At 33.2% G+C, this 21,719-nt stretch overlaps 1 protein-coding gene across 1 annotated transcript; it reads right to left on the reverse strand.

Moving 5' to 3' along the window:
• Positions 1-787: 787 nt before the first annotated feature.
• LOC149239456 (uncharacterized) lies at positions 788-1,364 on the reverse strand. The gene is made up of 3 exons (XM_089367145.1): positions 1,285-1,364; positions 1,143-1,192; positions 788-1,038 (listed from the first exon to the last, which is right to left on the reverse strand). The coding sequence occupies exons 1-3, from the start codon at positions 1,352-1,354 to the stop codon at positions 850-852; spliced, it is 309 nt and encodes a 102-aa protein (XP_089223271.1). The 5' UTR covers positions 1,355-1,364; the 3' UTR covers positions 788-849.
• Positions 1,365-21,719: the final 20,355 nt, after the last annotated feature.

Genomic DNA, 21,719 nt, shown 5'->3' on the forward strand with positions numbered 1-21,719 from the left:
AACAGATTAACCACCAATCATATGAATAGTTTCAGTCCTTTCAGGATGCAATCCCTGCACCAAATGCAAATTGCGACTGTTTACACATGGATCGACATATATGTATTTTATCTCTTTTGGCTTTGTTTACAGCTCTTGTTTTAGCTGTCAGTGTTTGTTTAGCTGACATTCATGGACAATCTTGACTATGTATTTGTCTGATATTTATTGTTATTACTCGCTCTCAGCGGTGTAGCAAACTACTGGATTGGGACGGCTATGCACTTTTCTGTTACTCTGCTAGTCCACTTTTTTTTTAACTCACTCATAGACCGATTGGCTTTTATGCCCGATTTTTTAATTTTGCTAACAGTTTTTGGTGGTGTATTTCTTTAGAGGTTTTTGTAGATGACAAAATGTACTGATCAGGCTAGTTCTTCATGTAAAGCTACTTAATCAGGGTAATACATGAAGACACATATTATAAATTCATAATTTTATTATAATAAAATTACAAAAAGAATTCTAATAAATAAAATAAAAATTGTGTTTACAGACCATATAATTCTCTAAAACATAGCATGTGATGTGACCATCAAAAGACATAATATTTATAAACAAGTACACGATAGATGCTGCTTTCTGTAAAATGGTTAATTGTATCATAAATAGAAAGATTTCCTACTGAACAGAATCACGAGGAAAAACCATGAAAGGGGATTATTTTTGTGACACATTTTTTCATTCAGGGAAGACTTGAACCTGAAACCTGAGAGACCAATGTCTCAGCTCACAAAAATGAACCATATAAAAAAGAAAACCAAAACAAAATCAAAATCCTTGCCATTGTAGAGCACATCAATCATCCGTTCAAATTTCTACAGTAATAAACAGAGCTAAGTAGATCACATTTCCTCTAAATGCCGGAAGCAGAGCATAAAGCATAAGACTGAAAACAGGCCATTTCTGGCGCTTGTCAACTTCTCCATATTCAGAGCTAATCTTGCAACTTGCTACATAGTATGATGAGGCAAAATCCCAAGATTTTATTCTCAGAAACTGTACATACAAATATATACCCGGTATGAAGTCAATCTACAAAAAAAACAAAGAAAATCCAATTAAATTCGGTTCAAAATAAAAGATGGACAGATTCCATTTACCTTTGAGCAATCTCCAAAAAGCAGAAGCCTTCTACTCTGCACCCAGTAGTCTGGCCAAACCAGGTTCGATGAGAGGTCAATACGTAAACAATAGAAAATGAATAAAACAACAAAAAAGAAGTAGGGTAACCCCAAACTGTACAGTTTCCGGTCTGAAGCAAAGAATTCCCTCCTACAGCAAATAATACCCTCCTCTGCAGCGAACGCTTCATATCCCGCGCGGACGAGTTGGTTAGGGTAACAGGCGGCTGATTAATTAATTTTCATTAAATAATCTTACATTAAAAGGTTTTTAAAGACTTTTAAAGGTTTTTTAATTAAATTGAACGGCAGAACATTGTTTAATCGTCTAACAATGGATCTGACGGTTAGGATTAGGATAGGGAGGCAGCTGGGAGAGTTGATTTCAGAGGGGAACGCCTTACGGCGTAAATATTTACTAATTTACTAATATAATTGTAACTGTGCTTTATATACTTCTATCATCGTACATCTATCTATGTAGTTGTGATAGTATAAAATATTTAGGTCGCTCCAATAGCAAAATCCGTGGCCATGTTAGAAAATGGCAGAGAGAGAATGGAAAATATGTGAAGATGGGAACGAAAACAGGCTGGAGCTAACCAGCCATATATTGGGTATTTAATGCCCTCAGAGCAGCACGCCACTTAGCCCGATAACACGGGAGCGGGCAAATATTATTTAATGCCGAATTTGCCCGCTCCCGTGTTATCGCGTTAAGTCGCGTACTGCTCTGAGGACATTAAATACCCAATATATAGCTGATTAGCTCTTTCCACGAAAACAAGGAACCACAGATGATCTGTAACGAGGCAGCACCGGGTTTGAGAGGTGCAGCATTGGGTTAGATGATCACGATTCCATGAATGACTGAATATATGTAGAGGCAGAAACTTTAGCATATAAGAAAAGACAAGTTGCATCGGTCAAAAAAAAGGATAGCTGTCTGCCACTGGCACCTTGGGAAAAAGGTAAGACCTTTCTAAAAAGATTATTCCTTGAAGCCATGCTCTCACAGTGATATAATTATTGTATTTCCATAACCTTTCATCACCAAGTTATTTGTACGGTCGAAAAGAACATTAATAAAATAACATTCCATTAAACTTAACGGAGGAAAATTAAAGTTATTCCAATATTAAAAAATCTAATCATGGATAATATTAGAGAATATAATATGCACAAGCATCGCAATTCGTTGACTCGTACGCACACGCCTCCACATTAATTGTCGTGTAACACATATTATAATTCACATTAATTGTCGTATCCACATATTATAATTCACACGATATAAAAGTGGTTACACATCACTTTCACTTTCCACTGGATTTACTCTTAATTTAGGTTTTAGTAAAATCTATTTATTCATCAAATTAACATTTTTCTGTTGGCCAAACGTTTGTATTCTTATAACCCAATGTTGATTAATTCTAAATATGAGAAGAAAAATCAATAATTATTGTATGAGTCGGGAAAATTGCTTAAATGCCGACACATTCTATTAAATTGAATAAAGTGGGTTTTATGGATATGGTTATGTATTGAGTAATTAAAATGATATAATTATAATTAATTATATTTGTGGGATAACATTAAAATAATTAAAATTAGTAGTATGATAAAAAATAAATTAAATTTTGACTTTTATTATTTTTTGTTATATTATTTATTAATTTTATTTTAATTTATATGAAGTGGGATTAAATTTTTTAATATATATATTTTATTATTTTATTTTATTTATATTAATTTTTTTTATTAAATAAATTAAAAAATTATTTTTTAAGAAATTTAATAAGGGTTATTTTTTATATTGAATTATTTGGGATATTTATATTATTAATATTATGTCATAGCTTACTTTTTTTATCTTAAGGATTGATCTTTGTTTACTCAATCACTTTAGGAATGATCAAAGTGTGTACATATATGAGGTAGGATTTTAGTTGATTTTATTTATTCTAAAATTTGATACATGTTAATGGTTTTCCTATAATTAGATCTATCCCAGGGCTCTAACCCTTATTATAGCTCCTTTGTCTTGTCTCACCTTTCGATCCAAGAGCTTATAGATAAATAAGCATCATGCCACAAGATTAGTGTTTTTTTTACATAAATTTTCGAAGTTTGTGGGTGATACATGAAATTATTGATCAAATTATCTTAATCAAACATCCACATGCACACGTGCACACAAATTTAATAAGTTATATATATATATATATATATATATATAACAAGGATAAATATAGTCCCCTAATGGGTGCTAGCTTTACCCTCTACCTAGCATTTGTTGTTGTGGCGACATGCAAGCACCACGTTAAGGACTTCCACCATATTACATCTACACCATGATAATAGATCCAACAATACCTTTGCTATTAAAAATTTTAGTGCCTCCCTCCCTAATTAGCATTAAATGAAAAATGTCACTAGTATGAGTGCCAAATACAATGTTAATCAATTGATATGACCACCATTGTGAGCCATCAATCAACATTATGAAACTATAAGACAAGGAGCACATATATGAGAAAAAATATTGAGAATGATTGGCCCTTCAACATACACAGTACTCATCATTCTCATTCAACATTCCCAATGATATGTCATACTATATTAATTCACTCTTTGTCTAGATTGAAGTCAATATTCAAGATTTGCAAGCCTTGTGGAAGCTATGAAATGTTCCTCAACTCAATTCAATAACTTAATCCATGATGTCATCATACTCTTTGTTTGGTAATTTTATTTTGTGAAAGGAACAATGAATGTCTTAGAAAACACCTATTTCAAACCATGAATGGAACTTTCTTCCATATTGACTTCAATTCTCTACCCAACAAACTCCCTCACCTTCCATATACAACCATTATTGTTCATAAATCCTCACAACACATCAACATAACTTTGTTATACATGTTGTGTCCCTTCCCAGTACAAAAAAGAGGTGAGATTATCCTCTACCTCACATTTCTAGTGATTTATTTAGAAAACACTTTGGCAAGGTACGAGGATGTTGGGAGTTCCCAAAATATTATGTGATGCCAAGGTGCAAGACTTTGATGAGTCTGCACTAAAGCCACAAGGGAATCTAAAGGAATTTCATGGACAGGATGTCATCTTCGTACCATGACATTGTAAGTTTACCTATTGTGCATCATTGACACTTACTATGCATTGTATTTATCCTTGTTGATAGAAAAGAAATAACAATCTTAAGTTTGAATTGAGTGACAACAACAATGAGATATATTTCAAATGAGTATTTTGGATTATAAAACTAAAAATAAAATACATTAAACTTTCCTTTAAACAAAGTATATTCAAATATGCCTGGCTACTAAGGAGGTAAGGACATAATATAGTGAGGATTTTAGACAAAATTGACTACAAAATATACTTGAAAATGGGCTAAAATGTAAAATAGTGAGATTATTTGAAATATTTTAACCATAATATATATATATATATATATATAGCAATTGAAATATGTGTGTGTGTGTGTGTGTTTCAATTGCTTTATATAATATATACATAGTTTTTTTTACTACATATAATATATATAATTAACATTGAAATCTTTTGCTTAACATGGGCATTGAGATATTTCATTTAGAAAATATATTGTACAAAGTAAAATGCTTACATATCAATATTATTTAAATTTTTTTATTGACATTTTTTATTTATGACCTACATTGAATTGTATTATTATTATTATTATTTAAACGAAACAGGTAGATATTTGTATTATTAAAAAAATCTGGATTACAAGGCCAAAACCTTTACATATTCTAATCTTCCTTACAAGTTTGAGATTAAGCACCAAGGCTCAATCCAAAGCCTCAAGAGAGATCCCCATGACACAAAAATTTCAGTGCCTTTTCAACTAATTTTTTTCCAAAAAATCTCCAAAATATAGACACATTTACATTCTACTTTTCCTTTAATTTTATTTTGATGCAGTTTGATTTCTTGTTTTTCTTTGTAATTTTTTTTTTTTCCTTTCTTCCCAACTTGAATCCAACCTGCATTTTCTGCAAACTTCGTCAGATCGATCTTTGGCAAGTGCGCGACAATATTCTTGAAATCTTCCTCATTTGCATGATTTACCCAAGCAGTTTCCTTTTCAATGATATTCCTTGTGGCATCCAGAGGGAATCCATTTTCCACGAGAGATTGTTGTTTTTCCACTAACTCTGCACCTGTGGAATCCTTTCTAGCAACTGAAGGACCCATATTGGCAAGCCATTTTTCCTTCTTAGATTAATTGTCATAGATGTGATTTCTTTGACTATGTGTGATTCCTTCTTGTCTTCTGCTTCTTTTTTGTCCTAAAGCTCTTCCTCTTTGAATATCGTATCATGGTCTCCTTGCACTCCTTCCCGCCATTTGGGCCTTTGGTGTTTTTTCTAGTCTTTACTATTTTGAGAACATTTGGGGCAATATTTAATTACATGCACCATTTCATAGCATGCTTTACACTGAAATGAAATATTTTCATAGTTGAGCTTTTGGACCCAAACATAGCTTGGAGCCATCAAATTAATCTCTGTGAGAAAACCCTTGTTGAAATCCATCTCCACACAAATACGTGCATAAGTAGTCTTGTAATTTTTTTTTTTTGTTTTAGGATAATGGCGATAAAACTTTTCCAACACATTCCCAATGGAGGAAAGCGATGTATGATTCCAAAAATGTAAGGGAAGGTTCAAAAGCCTTACCCAAACTAGGATTGTGGAGATTGATGTCGTTACCAGATCAAAAGTGGGAGTCCAGCGCTACATGAAGAGGCTGGTACTCCCCCAAAACCATGACCCAACTTCACAGATGGCCTTCTTGCCCTCAGTATTATCAAAAACCATAGTGAAGAAACCCCAAGCCATAGGGTAAATATTCAGTTCAAGTGTCCAAAGGAGCTTCCAAGCTTAGAGATCCATTTATGTAGATTGACTAGCCGTGACCAGTACCCATTAAACCTCTGAACCAATCCATTCTCTGAAAAATATTTTTCACAACAGAAATCTTCCTCATCCACAGGAACATTGAGGGAAGAAATTTCTTGAACCACTAGGAAACTAGAACGAAATTTCAGCATAGAGTTGTACAAAACCGAAGAAAAAAAGCCAGCTTGATTGACAACCATACTTGCCAATTTTTTTTTTTTTTTGCCAAATCATAGGGATTCACCATTAAACGATATGCATAAGAGACCTACAAAAGAGATCTGCAATCAAAGCAAAGATTGAACAACTAGGGTCCGCCACAAAGGTTTCCAAAGCTCCTTCCATCGTGTAAAAATCTTCAAGAATATTTATTTTTAAGAAAGAAAATGTATGTCAAAATTGTAATTAAACCAACTCTCAGACTAATTGTATTATTATTATTAACATTTTAAATGCAACATATTAATTTTGTAGTTGAATTATTATTATTTTATTATTTTTATTTTTTATTTTATTTATTTATTTTATTTTATTTTTTTTTCTCAACTACTTTTTTGTTGATCTCCCTCCCTCTCTCTCTATATATATTAAAACTATAAAAACTATACATTTTTAACATTCAAAAGAGAAAATAGAAGATTTCTTATTAATAATTATTTTATCTCTCTAAATTTGTTATAAAATTATCTTACTTCATATGGATATCTAAATATTTTATTTATGGCTAAGAGTGAGAGTGAAGGACTTTTACATTTGCATACTAGGTTGTAACGTCAACTAACCTAGCTAGCAGAGTTAGCTAATCAAAACTAACCAAATAGGTATATTCATTTTTTATTATAGCCAACTATGTATTTTTATTTAAAAAAAGACATGTGTCAACTTGAAATTAAGCACATATGAAATCACACATTTCCTTCCTACTAAATTATAAAAAGCATTCTCAAAACAATTATAAATATCTACGTAAAAAGATAATTATTATATTCCTCTGGCTTTTATAATAAGTTAATTTTTTTGTTTGAATGGTGAAAAATCATCCATACTAGTGAAGTATTACCGAGGGGTTTAGAGGTTCCTAACATCCTGCAACTGTTGAATGACGAGACCGCTAATAGATTCGGTGACGTTTGTGGAGATTTAAAATAGCCGTAGTCTTTAACGCGACTTTTTGAAAGCTTTTCCGGCGATTTTTTCCGGTGAAAATCCGGCAGTAATTTATTGAAATTGAAGTTTGATAACTAGTTTCTGCACAATGAAAGCGTCCCAGGGGTTTTTCAGGGTGCTGAATCCCAATATGCAATTAAAAAACCATTTTAACTGCAACAAATCATGATTTCATCTCAATTTCTTCCGCTGGATTCCGTCACCGAAATCTCAAAAAATCGCATTATAAACAACTCCTTTAAAATAAAGCAAAGATAGAAAAAATCCATCAGTATATGGACTGGAGCCCTATCTAGGAACCCGTGGGCTTTGGTGGAACGAAAGCAATGACGTCATTGAAACCAATTATATTACACACAGCTCGACTGATCCCGTTACCTTAGGTGTTGTCTAAACGCTACTTTAAATGCTTATATCGTGATTGATGTGCAGATTTTAATTTAGAAAGTAAAAAAATGGTTGGGAATTTTTTAATATATTTTGAAAAAACTATTTGATGTGCAGATTTTAATATAGAAAGTAAAAAAATGGCTGGGAATTTTTTTAGATATTTTGAAAAACTATTTGATTATGAAATGTTTTTGTTTCAATTGGTTGATAGTTTTTAGTTCTGATATTGATTTTGGTTAATGATCTACACCATGTTTCAGTGACATCTTAAAAAACTTTAAGTTTTGAACCAATTGAATAATGGAATTTTTGTAAAATATATATGGTCAATCCTTTTTGTGATAAAAATATTGCTGTTGTTTATATATATATATATATTATGATATTTTATAAATGATGAAATTTAATTGAGAGTTTTCATTATTGGATTTGGATTTTGATTACCAATAATGACATTGGTAATACTATTTGTCATTATTATACTACTTGTCATTATTGACCTCTATGTTCATAGTCATATGGGATTGTTTTAAGCTTTAATGCAACAAAACCTTTTTATGCAAGAAAGGGCAGAAAACAATGGGATAAAACGAAGTAATTTATGCAATGAGAAATATTAATATGTGAGATTAATGTATTGTCATTCACTAAAAATATATACATTTTTGTGTAATTAGGTTAAGATTTATTTATTTGTGTAATAAGATTAGGATTTGTTTCTTAGAAGTTGAAATTAATTTATTTATATTAAAAAAAGAAATAAGAAGTTTTTTTTATTGTATTAATTTTTAAAAAAAATTTATTTTAACAAATTTATGTGATTATTATATTATATGAGAGTTTTATTTTGTTGACCAATATCACTTATTTATAGAGGGGTTTTTAAGTTGTGAAAATAGAGTCAATATATTGGAGGTGTTGAGGAGGGGATGTGGGGTAGGGAGAAATTATAGATATTGAGAGATATAAAAAATGGGTATTTAGTAAAAATAGAGGATATCTATTAAAAAATAAAACTTATTTTTATTAGAAAATTGTAATTTGGGGAATCAACAATTTTTTTGGGAAGTTTTTATCAATAGCTAGTGAGATTAGAGTATTCTTTAATATCCCATGAACGCAAGTGCTTTGACATAGGTTGACTAATTAGAAACATGTGTTATATGACCTTTAAATTTTGAAAAAAAAATCATTTCAATAAATTTATTCCACATGGACATAATTATTGCATAGCTCCAATTTTTTAAAAAAACACACAAGTAAAAGTTATTCAACTAAACTTCTAAAAAGTTTATTTTAATAAATCTATTCTACATCAACATACAATTCAATTTTATGTAATTTTAGTGATAGTTTGTTTGTCTTACACCAATAAAGATCTATCTTAATCATGGATCAAGCAAGTGTCAAGAATGATCAAATCTTTTGAGGTGTAAACTTTTTTAGAGTGCAAAACTTGAAAAAATATTTGCGGATTAAGGGTTTGGTCCTCTTTGCCCCATGATAGATTCACAAATGTGGAGAATGATCAAATTTTTTGAGGTGCAAACTTTTTTAGAGTGTAAAACTTGAAATAGGATTTGTAGCTTAAGGGGTTTGGTCCTCCTTGCCCCAATATATATATATATATATATATATATATATATATATATATATATATATATCTATATATATATATATATATATCTATCTATGGGATTGTTTTATGCTTCAATGCAACAAAAACTTTTTATGCAAGAAAAGGCGGAAAACAATGGGATAAAACGAAGTAATTCATGAAATGAGAAATATTAATATGTGAGATTAATGTATTGTCATTCACTAAAAATATATACATTTTTGTGTAATTAGGTTAAGATTTATTTATTTGTGTAATAACTTATAAGATTAGGATTTGTTTCTTACAAGTTGAAATTAATTTATTTAGATAAAAAAAAAGAAATAAGAAGTTTTTTCTTGTATTAATTTTAAAAAAAATATTCTTTTAACAAATTTACGTGATTATTATATTATATGAGAGTTTTATTTTGTTGATCAATATCACTTATTTTTAGAGGGGTTTTTAAGTTGTGAAGATAGAGTCAATATATTGGAGGTGTCGAGGAGGGGATGTGGGGTCGGGAGAAATTATAGATATTGAGAGATATAATAAATGGGTATTTAGTAAAAATAGAGGATATCTATTAAAAAATAAAACTTATTTTTATTAGAAAATTGTATTTCGGGGTTTAAACAAATTTTTTTGGGAAGTTTTTATCAATATCTATTGAGATTAGAGTATTCTTTAATATCCCATGAACGCAAGTGCTTTGACATAGGTTGAATAAATAGAAACATGTGTTATATCACCTTTAAATTTTGAAAAAAAATTCATTTCAATAAATTTATTCCACATGGACATAATTATTGCATAGCTCTGATTTTCAAAAAAACACACAAGTAAAAGTTATTCAACTAAACTTCTAAAAGAGTTTATTTTAATAAATCTATTCTACATCAACATACAATTCAATTTTATGTAATTTTAGTGATAGTTTGTTTGTCTTACACCAATATAGATCTATCTTAATCATAGATCAAGCAAGTGTCGAGAATGATCAAATCTTTTGAGGTGTAAATTTTTTTAGAGTGCAAAACTTGAAAAAATATTTACGGCTTAAGGGTTTGGTCCTCCTTGCCCCATGATAGATTCACAAATGTCGAGAAGGATCAAATTTTTTGAGGTGCAAACTTTTTTAGAGTGTAAAACTTGAAATAGGATTTGTAGCTTAAGGGGTTTGGTCCTCCTTGCTCCACTATGTGTGTGTGTGTGTGTGTGTGTGTGTTTTAATTACATTTTGAATGTATAAATGTATTCATGCCTTTAAAATCTCTGTGGTCACTTGGATGTGTAGACTGCACAACTTAAGCTTTCATTGTTGGATTTCATATAAAATAGACCAAAAAAATATAGGTGAATAAGGGCGAAAATGTAGAATAGTGAGACTACAAATATTTTAACCCAAACAAAATATTTTTTTCCAATTACTTTATATATATATATATATATATATAATTTGTGATTCACATTGAAATTTTTTATCATTAGTTTTATTTTTTTAAATATCACATATTAATTTTATATTAATAATTAAATGAATTGCACATCACTCTTATTAATATTATTAGGGAATAATTGATTTTTTTTTAATTTCAATTACTTCTTTCCTTTCTACATTGAAATATTTTATTATGGTTAATATTAACATATTTTTAAAAAGTATAAGAATTATATACCCTATTCACACTCAAAAGTGAAAATATAAGGTTTTTTTACTTTTAGTTATTTTATCTCTCTAAAGTTAATATAAAATTATGTTACTTCACATGGATAATGAAATATTTTACTTATGGTTGAGAGTGAGAGTGAAATATTTTTACCTCATCTCCTTCATACCAACGACGTATATCCATTCTTTCCTTTTATTATAGTCGACATTGTTTTTCTATTTAGAGAATATTTTACTTTTATTTTAAAAAGACACATGTTAACTCTACATTGTGCACAAACGGAATCACACATTGCCCTCATACTAGGTTGTAGAGAAATCAAGGACAAGTTTTCCTTACCCATGGGCACTAAGAGTGGTCACAATGTGTGTACATAAGGGGTAAGACTTTATTTAATCTTACTTATTCCAAACTATAGTAATGAGATGTCAATGGTTTTCCTTCAATTAAGCCTAACATAAAGCTTTGAATCCTACTATAACTCCCCATCTTGCCTCGCCCTAGGATTAGGGAGTCTATAGTTAACTAAGCATCATACCACAACATATGTTAATTTTTTTAGATAAATTTAAAATATGTGGACAATAGAAGCAAGGCATTTGAGAATTTACCCCAACCAATACCAAGTATGTGGATGACAAGAATAAATATAGCCTTGAATGGGTACTAATTATGCCCTCTGGCAAGCACCATGCTAGTACCATGTCGAGGACTTCCACCCACTTTCCACCATACCATATATGTGGCATGATATTGGATTCTAGCTTTGCCTTCCCTACTTATAAATTCTAATGCCTCCCTTTTTTGTTTACAAAAACAATCCCTATCACTAGTATTAGTGCCAAATACAATGTTTATTAATAGACATAACCACCATTATGAATAATCACTCTATTCCTTGGTGTGTATGACATGCAAGATGGTGGTATCACATTAAAAACGAGTATGTCGCACCTTCAAAAATGATGGAACCATGGAAATTCATATGGTGAATATCATAATTTCAAAATTCAAATATGGTCACACTGCTTGACATTTCATTCTTTGCTAATTCTCCTATGATTCTCTTATTTTACTTTCTCTATGAATGATATCATTAGTTCTAATCTAGTGCCATGTTTTAAATATCTTGCATGGAAATTTTGTTGGTAGTTCCACTCTAGATACCTATCTAGATCCTATTCCACTTTTTATTTCCATTGGTCTTCCTTTGGCATATTTATGTTGGCATTGGCTCCACAAAACTCACTCACAAAAGTTCTTTCCATTAAATATGCTTTGGTTCCCAATCCAGGTGGTATTCCTCTATTATATTTAGGTTTGAGTTGTATTTGTAAAATTGATTTATAAATGTTTCTCTACATTTCGTTGTTTAGTGTCCCAAACAAAATGTTATAAAATTTCCACTAGTAATTTTGATTTGGTGCCCCATCCAAATTTGTATCATTTTTTTTATGGTGGTCTACCTTTGACCTACTTATGTTGACATTCATTAGAGGAAATTTTAGCCTAAAAGTGGCCTCCTAAAGAAAAATAATAAAATAAGAGTTATGAATTTTGCAGGGAAAAGAAAAAAACTACTTTTTAATTGTATTTTTGGCTTATCTCCTTATAGGTTTACACAAATTTCAAGTGTGGGCACTCATTTTATGCGAAATTACATATTGCATAGAACGAATACCCATTATGCATACTTTTGAGAAGGCCCAAATTGATAAAAATTGATGATACATTACAAAACATGTTGAACACATTTTTTTAATGTATCTTCAATTATTATAAATGTGGGTCTTCTAAAAAAATGCATAATGGGTACTCATTGGATGAAGAATTTAATTTTGCATCCAACGAGTGTATACACTTGAAATTTGAGTAAACCTATAAAGAGATAAGTAAAAAATATAATTAAAAAAATGTAGTTTTTCTTCTTTTCCCTCAAAAATATTTACATGTACCTCTTTTTAAATTTAAAATATTTTGATTGGTTTACATATTATGATATGGAAATTATGTGAAAATTTCATGGGCATTTTTAGCCTAAAATTTCCTCTAATGGGATCTACAAAACTCACTTGTAAGTGTTGTTATGCACTTCAATTCTTGATATTTATTATAGCATACCCCATATTATCCCTAGCCCCAATTACGGGTATAAGGAAATAGTTACCATGCTGCCCCAACCTTAAAAGTCTAGTTATGGAAATGTGGTCTAAATTTTTTGACCTTTATTTACTTTATTAAAACTTAAAATGGATGACATCATTATGTTCGTCTCATCGAGACCTTTCTGACAATATAAACTTTGTCTCAATCCAACTCACAAATCAAAATATATGGCCATTCAATGATTAGCATATCAGATAATGCCACATCATCTTAACATGCCACGTGGTGCCTATGTCGATACCAGAGTCAGCCACCTCACCGCCACATGGAAACATTACCTTAGATGTTGGCCAGTTCATATCGGGTCACGAATTAACCCCTTTATGCCTCACATGGCCCAAACCATAACATATATGTGATATATGTAATGTATGTGGGTGTGAGCCCTCCATGGCCATGTCACCCAAAGAATAGAATCCCAGAGGTATTCCTTGCAGTTCCCCATTGAAACTTTTGGGGAAAATGGAGTGGGGTCACGTGGATTCCCTTATGGAGCCTCCTCCAACATGTATCGAAACCATTAGTTTCTACCACAAGATCGACTCTACCACGCCACATCAACCCACCCTATATTATTTTGTGAGGCTTTCAAACTACAGGGGTTATGTGGAGAAGCAAAATTTCTAGGGGCAAGGTGTTGGGGTGACATTGAATGACATTGCACCATCCACGTGGCCTCCTTTTAGAGTGCCACATGTAATGTGATTTGAGCCATATCGAACCCATGATAAAATGCAAAAACAAGGTGCCATGTGGCACGCCATAAGGGCACCATGTCACCCTCTTTACCATGTCATGCACCTCTTCATCCTAATTCCCACCTCAAGTTCCAACCCCTTGAATCACACATTTTCCATGTTATAAGAGAATTTGGGGTTTTCCATTCGTTGCTTTATGTTAGGGATGTTCAACTGGCCCCATTACACCAAGTCACCTCGAGAGTAAAATCCCAGGAGATCTACATGTCCTTCTTCAAAACCATCAGATTTTGAGGTTGTCGAGATGACCCAACGACAATTGTGCTCTAAGCAGATCGGTGATTCAAAATCTCCCCACACAATCCATATTATAATATGCACAAAACACCCTCATTGGCTCAGAACCCCTTACAAATGCAAATAAAGTATATTCACAACATATACAATATATTCATAGCATATGGGCCCACTTGGCCACATCATCTTGAGGATTTTATCTTGGGAGTTCTCTTCAGTATCTCCTTTAGTAACTTTTGGGGAAAAAGTCTCGGGGTCATCCCATAAGCATGAGCACTTATTGATCAATGACCGAAATATATGAACATATTTAGCCCCATGTATATATGAACACATTTACAATGATTTGTACAGTTCTTAGAGCTATCTCTCCAAAGCTTTTTAGAGGCTTTGGCCTAGCCTATATATATATATATATATATATATATATATATAGAGAGAGAGAGAGAGAGAGAGAGAGAGAGAGAGATCCCATGACCTTATAAGGCCTCTAACCTAGCCTTCTATTCATGTCTTTAGACACACACACATTTATTTAATGTTGGGTTGTGTTATATTCTTTCCATGTATTTAACAGGGGGTTTGAGGGGCACTCGTAACCCCACTTTATGGGGTCCGGGCAGTGCCCCAGAAAATTTTGGTTTTGGACCCTATGTTAGGTTGGGCGGACCCACCTATGGTTTTGTGCATGATTTTCGCACATGTTTTTTTGGACGCGATGGTTTTCGGTCCATGGTATTGGATACTTCGGCATGTATAAATATGTATTATAACATTGAAAGGAACATAATGAAAAATCAAGTTGGTAGTCCCGGTTTTGGGATCCAGGGGAAAATCTCTGTTTATATGTGTTTTATGTGTCATGATCTCTCATTGTTTATTTTCTGTGTTTTAGAATTCGTATGAAGGTAATTTCTGTACGGGGTTAAAACCTACATTTGGTATCAGAGTAGTTTTGGCTTCAAGGGGACTCCTTTTTTGCTGAGGGGTTTTGCTCGGGCCTGTGGTAGACCCTGTTCAGTGGGAGATCTGCAAGATCGATTCTAGTGGTGAAAGAAGATGGTGAGTAGTGGAAAGATAGAGATCAAGAAATTTAATGGTCAAAATTTTGAGTTGTGGAAACTCAAGATGGAGGATCTGTTGGTGGATAAATATCAGTGGATCGTGGTAGATCCGGGTACTAAACCAACGGAAGTGTCTAATGAAGAATGGAAGAAGTTGGATCGGAAGGCAAAGAGCACAATACGATTTTGTGTCTCAGATTCAGTATTGTTGAATGTATCAGGGGAAGCTACAGTGAATGCTTTATGGGACAAATTAGGGACTTTGTACCAATCTAAGTCTCTGGTGAATAAATTGTTCTTGCGGAGAATGTTGTATAACCTAAGGATGAAGGATGGAGACTCGGTGACAAAACATCTGAACGCATTTAATACTGTGGTAAGTCAGTTAGCATCTATTGATATTAAAATTTCAGATGAAGATAAGTGCATCAGTTTGTTGTGTTATCTACCAGATTCATGGGATAGTCTGGTTATTGCAATAGGTAGCAATGCAACTGCCTTGCATTTTGATGAAATAGTCTCATCCTTGTTGACGAAGGAGATGAGATGGAAAAATAAAGAGAGCTAGAATGGTGATGCCTTGTCTATATGAGGACGGTCCTAGAACAGAAACAAAAATAAGTCATCGAGTGGGAGATCTAAATCTTCAGGAAAACCTGTAAAGGTGGTGTGTTGGAAATGCAGAAAGGAAGGGCACTACAAAAGGGACTGCAAATCTAAAGCTCCTGATAAAGGAAAGGGATCTGATGATGCTCCTTCTGCAGAGGCGAAAACCACTTTAGATGAAGGTAGGGATGTGTACTTGGCTTCTTCAAGTACACATGTAGATCACGAGGCATGGTTGATTGACTCAGGTGCATCCTTTCACTTCACTCCCCATAGAGAGTGGTTCTGTGAGTATGAGAAATACGATGGTGGTGATGTCTTCTTAGGGGATGATAGGAAGGCTAGAATCATTGGTCGCGGAAAAGTAAAGTTGAAGTTGCAAGGTGGAAGGGTTAAAACATTTCCGGGTGTTCTGCATATTCCTGCATTGGCCATAAATTTGATTTCTGTAAGCAAGTTGGATGATGCAGGTGTAAAAACAGTGTTCGAGAAGGATACCTGCAAGATGGTTCAGGGAGCACTGGTATTGATGTGGGGAGTTCAGATTGGAACTTTGTACAAGCTACAAGGTAGCACTGTTATTGATGGGTGCAATAGTTCTCTGGTTCTTGAAAGTGGAGTATAAAATCTAGTGGTCTCTAGAGAGAAGACCATGCTGTGGCATCAAAGGCTTGGACATATTGGAGAGAAGTGCCTTCGAATACTTCATGGTAAAGGTATGGTAGAAGGTATGAGTAATAGCTCTCTGGATTTTGATTTTTGTGAAAATTGTGTATATGGGAAACAGAATCGGGTGAGTTTCCCCTCTGGTAGTTGTCTAGTCAATTTAACGTCTTAAATTGCTCTACATAAATTATCAATCCGGGTATCGTAAACTGATGAAGTGTGGTGCACTATATGTGCTTAGTTGACCTTTCTCTTACTTCGTTGTTTTATAGTTTATGTTGTTTTTGGGGTTTTGTTTTAACATGCAATAATCAAATAATGAGAAAATGACTATGAGACCAAGTATCCTTGCTGCAGCAAAAGGACAAGATGATTCTATCATGTCATTAGTTCATTAGAAGGCTAAGTGCATCACTAATCTACAATCAACTTGAAAGCATGCAGTAATTCAAACTGTACATTAAACTGCAAAGAAAGAGCTTGAAAGAAATAACTTGAAAGAAATAACTTGAAATGAAACTGAAAGCAAAGCATAAAAACCACTTTCTAATGGCACTAGTCACTACTCATGCTGCTGCAATAAAAAAAAGGTAAGAAAAACCACTTTAAAGACCAATTATAATGTTCAACTCTTCCTAACTCTCTGCTTCCAACATATGGGATTATGTGAAGCACGATTAGGAAGTAGTTAGAGATAAGTCTAAAAAGTAATCAAAATAAGAAAAATCTACTTTAAAGACCAGTTATAATGTTCATCTCTTCCTAACTCTCTGCTTTCAACATATGGAATTATGTGAAGCACGATTAGGAAGTAGTTAGAGATTAGTCTAAAAAGTACTCAAAGCAAGTTGTAATTTATCAGTATTCTGATCTCTAAAAGATGAACAACTTATGATAAAGAGACCATCAATATGTTAGCATACAACTTGAGAAACTAAACTAGAAATCAGCTATGAAAAATAAAATAAAGGCAACAACTTATGAATATGACAACTGAAAATACCATTAGAGATAAAGCAAATACAACAAAGACACACAATCCCGGGAGAAAAGAACTTGCATAAATTAAAATTGCATGAATGAAAATCTAATCTACCTTACATTCTACAAAGCAATATTTACAAAATGAAATCTACTCTACTTATATCCTAATATGCTCCATGACATCTACTTCACATCTCCTTCCATGTTGAGAACATCAAAGCTTTATTCAATTTCTTCAAAAGTACAAAGTACAAAAGCTTTCAAAAGCCATGGGACTAACAAGCTAAAAGGACAAAGAAAAGACTAAAGGAAAAGACTAACAAATGAAGGAGAGAGATCTCCTATTTATACAAAAAGATGAGAGCCATCTCATTAATGATAGTCCATGAATCTCTCCCTCTACCTCTAGAGTCCTAATCAAAATAGGAACTGATAAGACACATGTCTTTTTAGAGTTACAATACAATTAGGATATGTGACACATATCCTCATGATCCCATGATTCTTTCCAACCAAATTCGAATTTGGCCTTAGAGTGCCACATAAGGGTCTTCTAGAAGCCTCCTTTCAACCTACACATATCAACAAACTCAACCCATTTGTTAGGTATAAGCATATGCACATTATTTTCTAATGTTTAACCAAAAATTCACTTAAAAGGCTTAGAAATAATAAAGATTGGAAAAACATAAAGGTGGCCCAATGATAATGAAAGTGGGATGAATGTGGTGACATAGTAGTGAAATGGAGGTGAAATGGAAGTGATATAATGGACATAATAGTGAAAGTGTAATGCAAATGAATGACATTTTCAAGACTCAACATACCCCCCAACTGAAGTTATTGCATGTCCTCATGCAATATATATTACATTAACTCTTTTGATTCTTGAGCTTTGGCTTAACTTTGCATGATATCATTTGATAACTTCATATTTCTGCAAAGTGTTTCACTTGAATTGCAACATGGTTGGTTCTTGTGTTACAACCATTTTTTTTTCTTTTGTTGCCTTCTATTTTGATCTTTGAACTTTGCGTAATGATATTTTGATTATTGTTGCAAAGTATATCTTTATTGGATTGCATGATGGTTGGTTCTTGTGTGACAACCATGATTTTGTTTGTATCCAATTTATCCTTTAAGCACTTTTTCAAAAGCCATTGTATGCTCATAATAGCAATGTAATATTTAATATATGTTGGAAGTATGTGAGCTCCTGAATATGATATGGACATGGAAAGATATGAATATGAATGTATTCCCCCCCCCCCCCCCAACTGATGGTATTGGCAATTTTATGAAATGAGGAAGAGAAATGTTTTTCCAACAATTATCATTCTAGCTTTTTATGGAATTCTATGGTTAAAAGTTAGAAAATGTCGTACCTTCACTTACCCTTTGGAATGGATGAGTTGTATGTGTAGTGGCTGAAAACTTCTGATCATTTTCTTCTTCAAGTGGCTGATCAAGAGGAGTCATGGATAGAGAGATAAGATGGCTTTTTATTGCTTCTACTAAAACTTGTTGAATCTGCTCCAAAATGCTGAAAATAATAGTCTTCATGTCTTCAAAACTCATTGGCACAATTCCTACTATGTGAAAAGATGTTCTGATGTCGAACATAGTAGGAAATTGTTGGCTTAGTGGCCATTAATGGATGCCACTAGTCAACACGAGCACTCTCACCATTGATGACAATGAGAGTCAAGATGCCCAAACACATCTTGCTAGGTACGAATGAATTTGCTGATGTCGAGTCACCTAGAAGATCTAACGAACAATGGACATTAATGTATTCCCATTGTTTGTCAGCATGAGGACTTGCCTTTAAGGCATGCAAGTCTCAAGGTGTTTTTACAAAGAACTTAGACTCAAAGGACTATGGACTCAATAATTTGCATTGAAGCAGGGCTTATTTGCGGAATGAAAATGACAAGGAATGGAAAATGAAAATGGAAGATGACAATGGAGAACAGAAATGGCAATGGAAATAAGCATGTGAATGAGCCTCTTGCTTTTATTTGTGGGTTATGAATGGGCAAAAAGAGATGAAAAGTGTATGTGAATATAAGTGAAAAGTATGGAGTGGAATGAGGTGAATGGTTTATTATGAAGTATGGATGTGATGGATGGATGTGATGGAGACAATAGTATCTGAAAGTTTTTCAAGTGTTTGGATCTGATTTTGCATCAACATATTTCCTCTTTGTTGCTGATCATCCTCTTATGAAACAAATTGGTCTCTTAGAGAGACACCATTCTCTTGTAGTCATTTGTCCTTCCTCCTGGAACCTGCAAAAAAACTAATACTTCTTCTGCAATGGAATGTAAAATTATCAAAGGAGAGAGGTGATCAATCTCTCTAGTTATGATATTTACACACAAAACAAAGAATTTGTATTAATGAAACAAGTTCTCAAAGGAAAAAATCAAAAGAATTTATACCTGCTTGGAATTAGTGCCTCAAGTTGATGTTGCTTCTTTTCAGCAATTCATTTCATTATTTGCCATTTTAAACTCTAATGATATATTTCTCATTGTATAGATCTTGTTGAGATCTTTCGAATGGTACTTAAATCATCAAAATCTGATTTTGTATGAGAAAGATAGGCTGATTTGAACAATGAGGTTTTTCTGGCTGCGGAATCGGGGAACAGCTCTGTAGCTAAAAATCTTGAATAAAAAGTTAGCCATTCATCTTTCATTATCAGTCCAAAATTAATCAATACCTTCAGAAAAGTGAGAAAATAACTTGTTCATTTCATTGATTCAATTTTTTTTTTTTTTTGACATGCAGCGACTTAGTGTGGCGACTCAGTGTGGCGACTTTGTGATAACACCCAATTTGACTTCCCTTTGACCGGGGTCTTTTTCATCAAATTTGACCGAATGAATAGGACACCATACATGTACTGACATTTTCCTAGCTACCCATGTGACTTGTTTTGCCTGATGACACCTGCAACCTAGAGTTTAACAAAACAGCTGCGGAATCTGGGATTGGCTGCGGAAACGCTGTATTGGCTGCGGAAAGTGGCTAAAACAGTTTATCATCAATTTTGAAAAAAATTTCATTGTCTGCAAGTAGGAACTCTGCCAAAAGAAAGTTAAGGTGTAAACAAACTGATCTTCCATATAGCCTTTTCCATGGAAATAGCAAAGGAACCACCCTTTTTTATTGCAGAAGTGGTGAACTTGAAGGATGTTATGCTTGACTCAAAGTCCATACACGTGAAGATTGTAAAATGTAATGTTTCTTCTGCTTCAAAACTCATTGCAGTAAAAGCAAGAACACAATTGCAAATGATGGGAATTTATACAATTATGTATTGCTGGAGACTACAGAACTAAAGATGGTATGCCCAAGTGATATTTATATGGAAAAACAAGATAATGGGAGAAGCCATGTCCTCCGATATCTGTTTTAGAAATACTGCTTTCTTCAGTCATACAAACATGTTGCAATCATGTATTCCCTTCCGGTAAAATTTGGATACAAGGAAAACATCTTATCTTTATTCTCATTTAATCATTTGTAAGACTATAGACAACTGAAGTTCTGCAAGGTGCATACACAAGAAAGGAGTGGGGTCGGTCATCATACCATCCCTCAGTAGTGTGAAACCTTGCATTGTGATCTATTCTGGCAAAACCGCCAAATTTTCTTTCATCAGAATCCAGTACCACCTTGCACTTTCCAGGCTTCAGACAGCCAGCTCTGTAATGTGTAAAACTTTTATGCCAGTAGAAGTTGAAAACAAAGAACAGGTTTTCCCTCTCAAACACAATTACCTTATCACCTTCATCTTTCCGTGAAAACAGAGGACAGAGTAGCCGTGATCGGGGCTTTGAACGGAGAGGCGAGGAAAACAAAACAGAGTGGTGTATGGAAACGAGAATAAAAACGGTGGAGTGAGGAAGTAACGGCTTATGCGGTGGAGAAGAGCCGTAATGGAACTGGTCACTTGGTTCACGCCGGAGCGCCGTCTGGGATTGAAACTGTTGGCTTTAATGAGTTGCAATGGGTGGCATATGGATAGAGGACATGGTGGCAAAGAGTCCAGCACATAATTGATTCCTAATTAGATTTCTCTTCTTCAAGCACACGGAATTAAATCAGCATTCAAACAACCAGTTAATTAACTCAATTTCTTCACGCGGCGACAAAAAAGAGGCTCCAAAGAACCGAAGATTTCTCCCAGACCGCCACGAATTTCTTCAAACGGTTTCTGGGTTATCTAATTAACCCACCTGGAAAAAACACCCATGTTTTAGTTTTTTGAAATTCGTCTCCAT

The sequence above is a fragment of the Pinus tabuliformis genome, chromosome 8, assembly GCF_031772625.1.
Source record: "Pinus tabuliformis cultivar Carrire ecotype Pingquan chromosome 8, CPIR1, whole genome shotgun sequence".
Classification (NCBI taxonomy): domain Eukaryota; kingdom Viridiplantae; phylum Streptophyta; class Pinopsida; order Pinales; family Pinaceae; genus Pinus; species Pinus tabuliformis.

Bases quoted from the DNA above. Each gene is read 5' to 3' on its own strand.
- LOC149239456 (XM_089367145.1), bottom strand. From the start codon at position 1,354: ATGAAGCGTTCGCTGCAGAGGAGGGTATTATTTGCTGTAGGAGGGAAT. The intron at 1,193-1,284 runs GTACAGTTTGGG...TGGTTTGGCCAG, and splicing joins TTTGCTTCAGACCGGAAACT to ACTACTGGGTGCAGAGTAGA. The intron at 1,039-1,142 runs GTAAATGGAATC...TTGTATGTACAG, and splicing joins TTTTTGGAGATTGCTCAAAG to TTTCTGAGAATAAAATCTTG.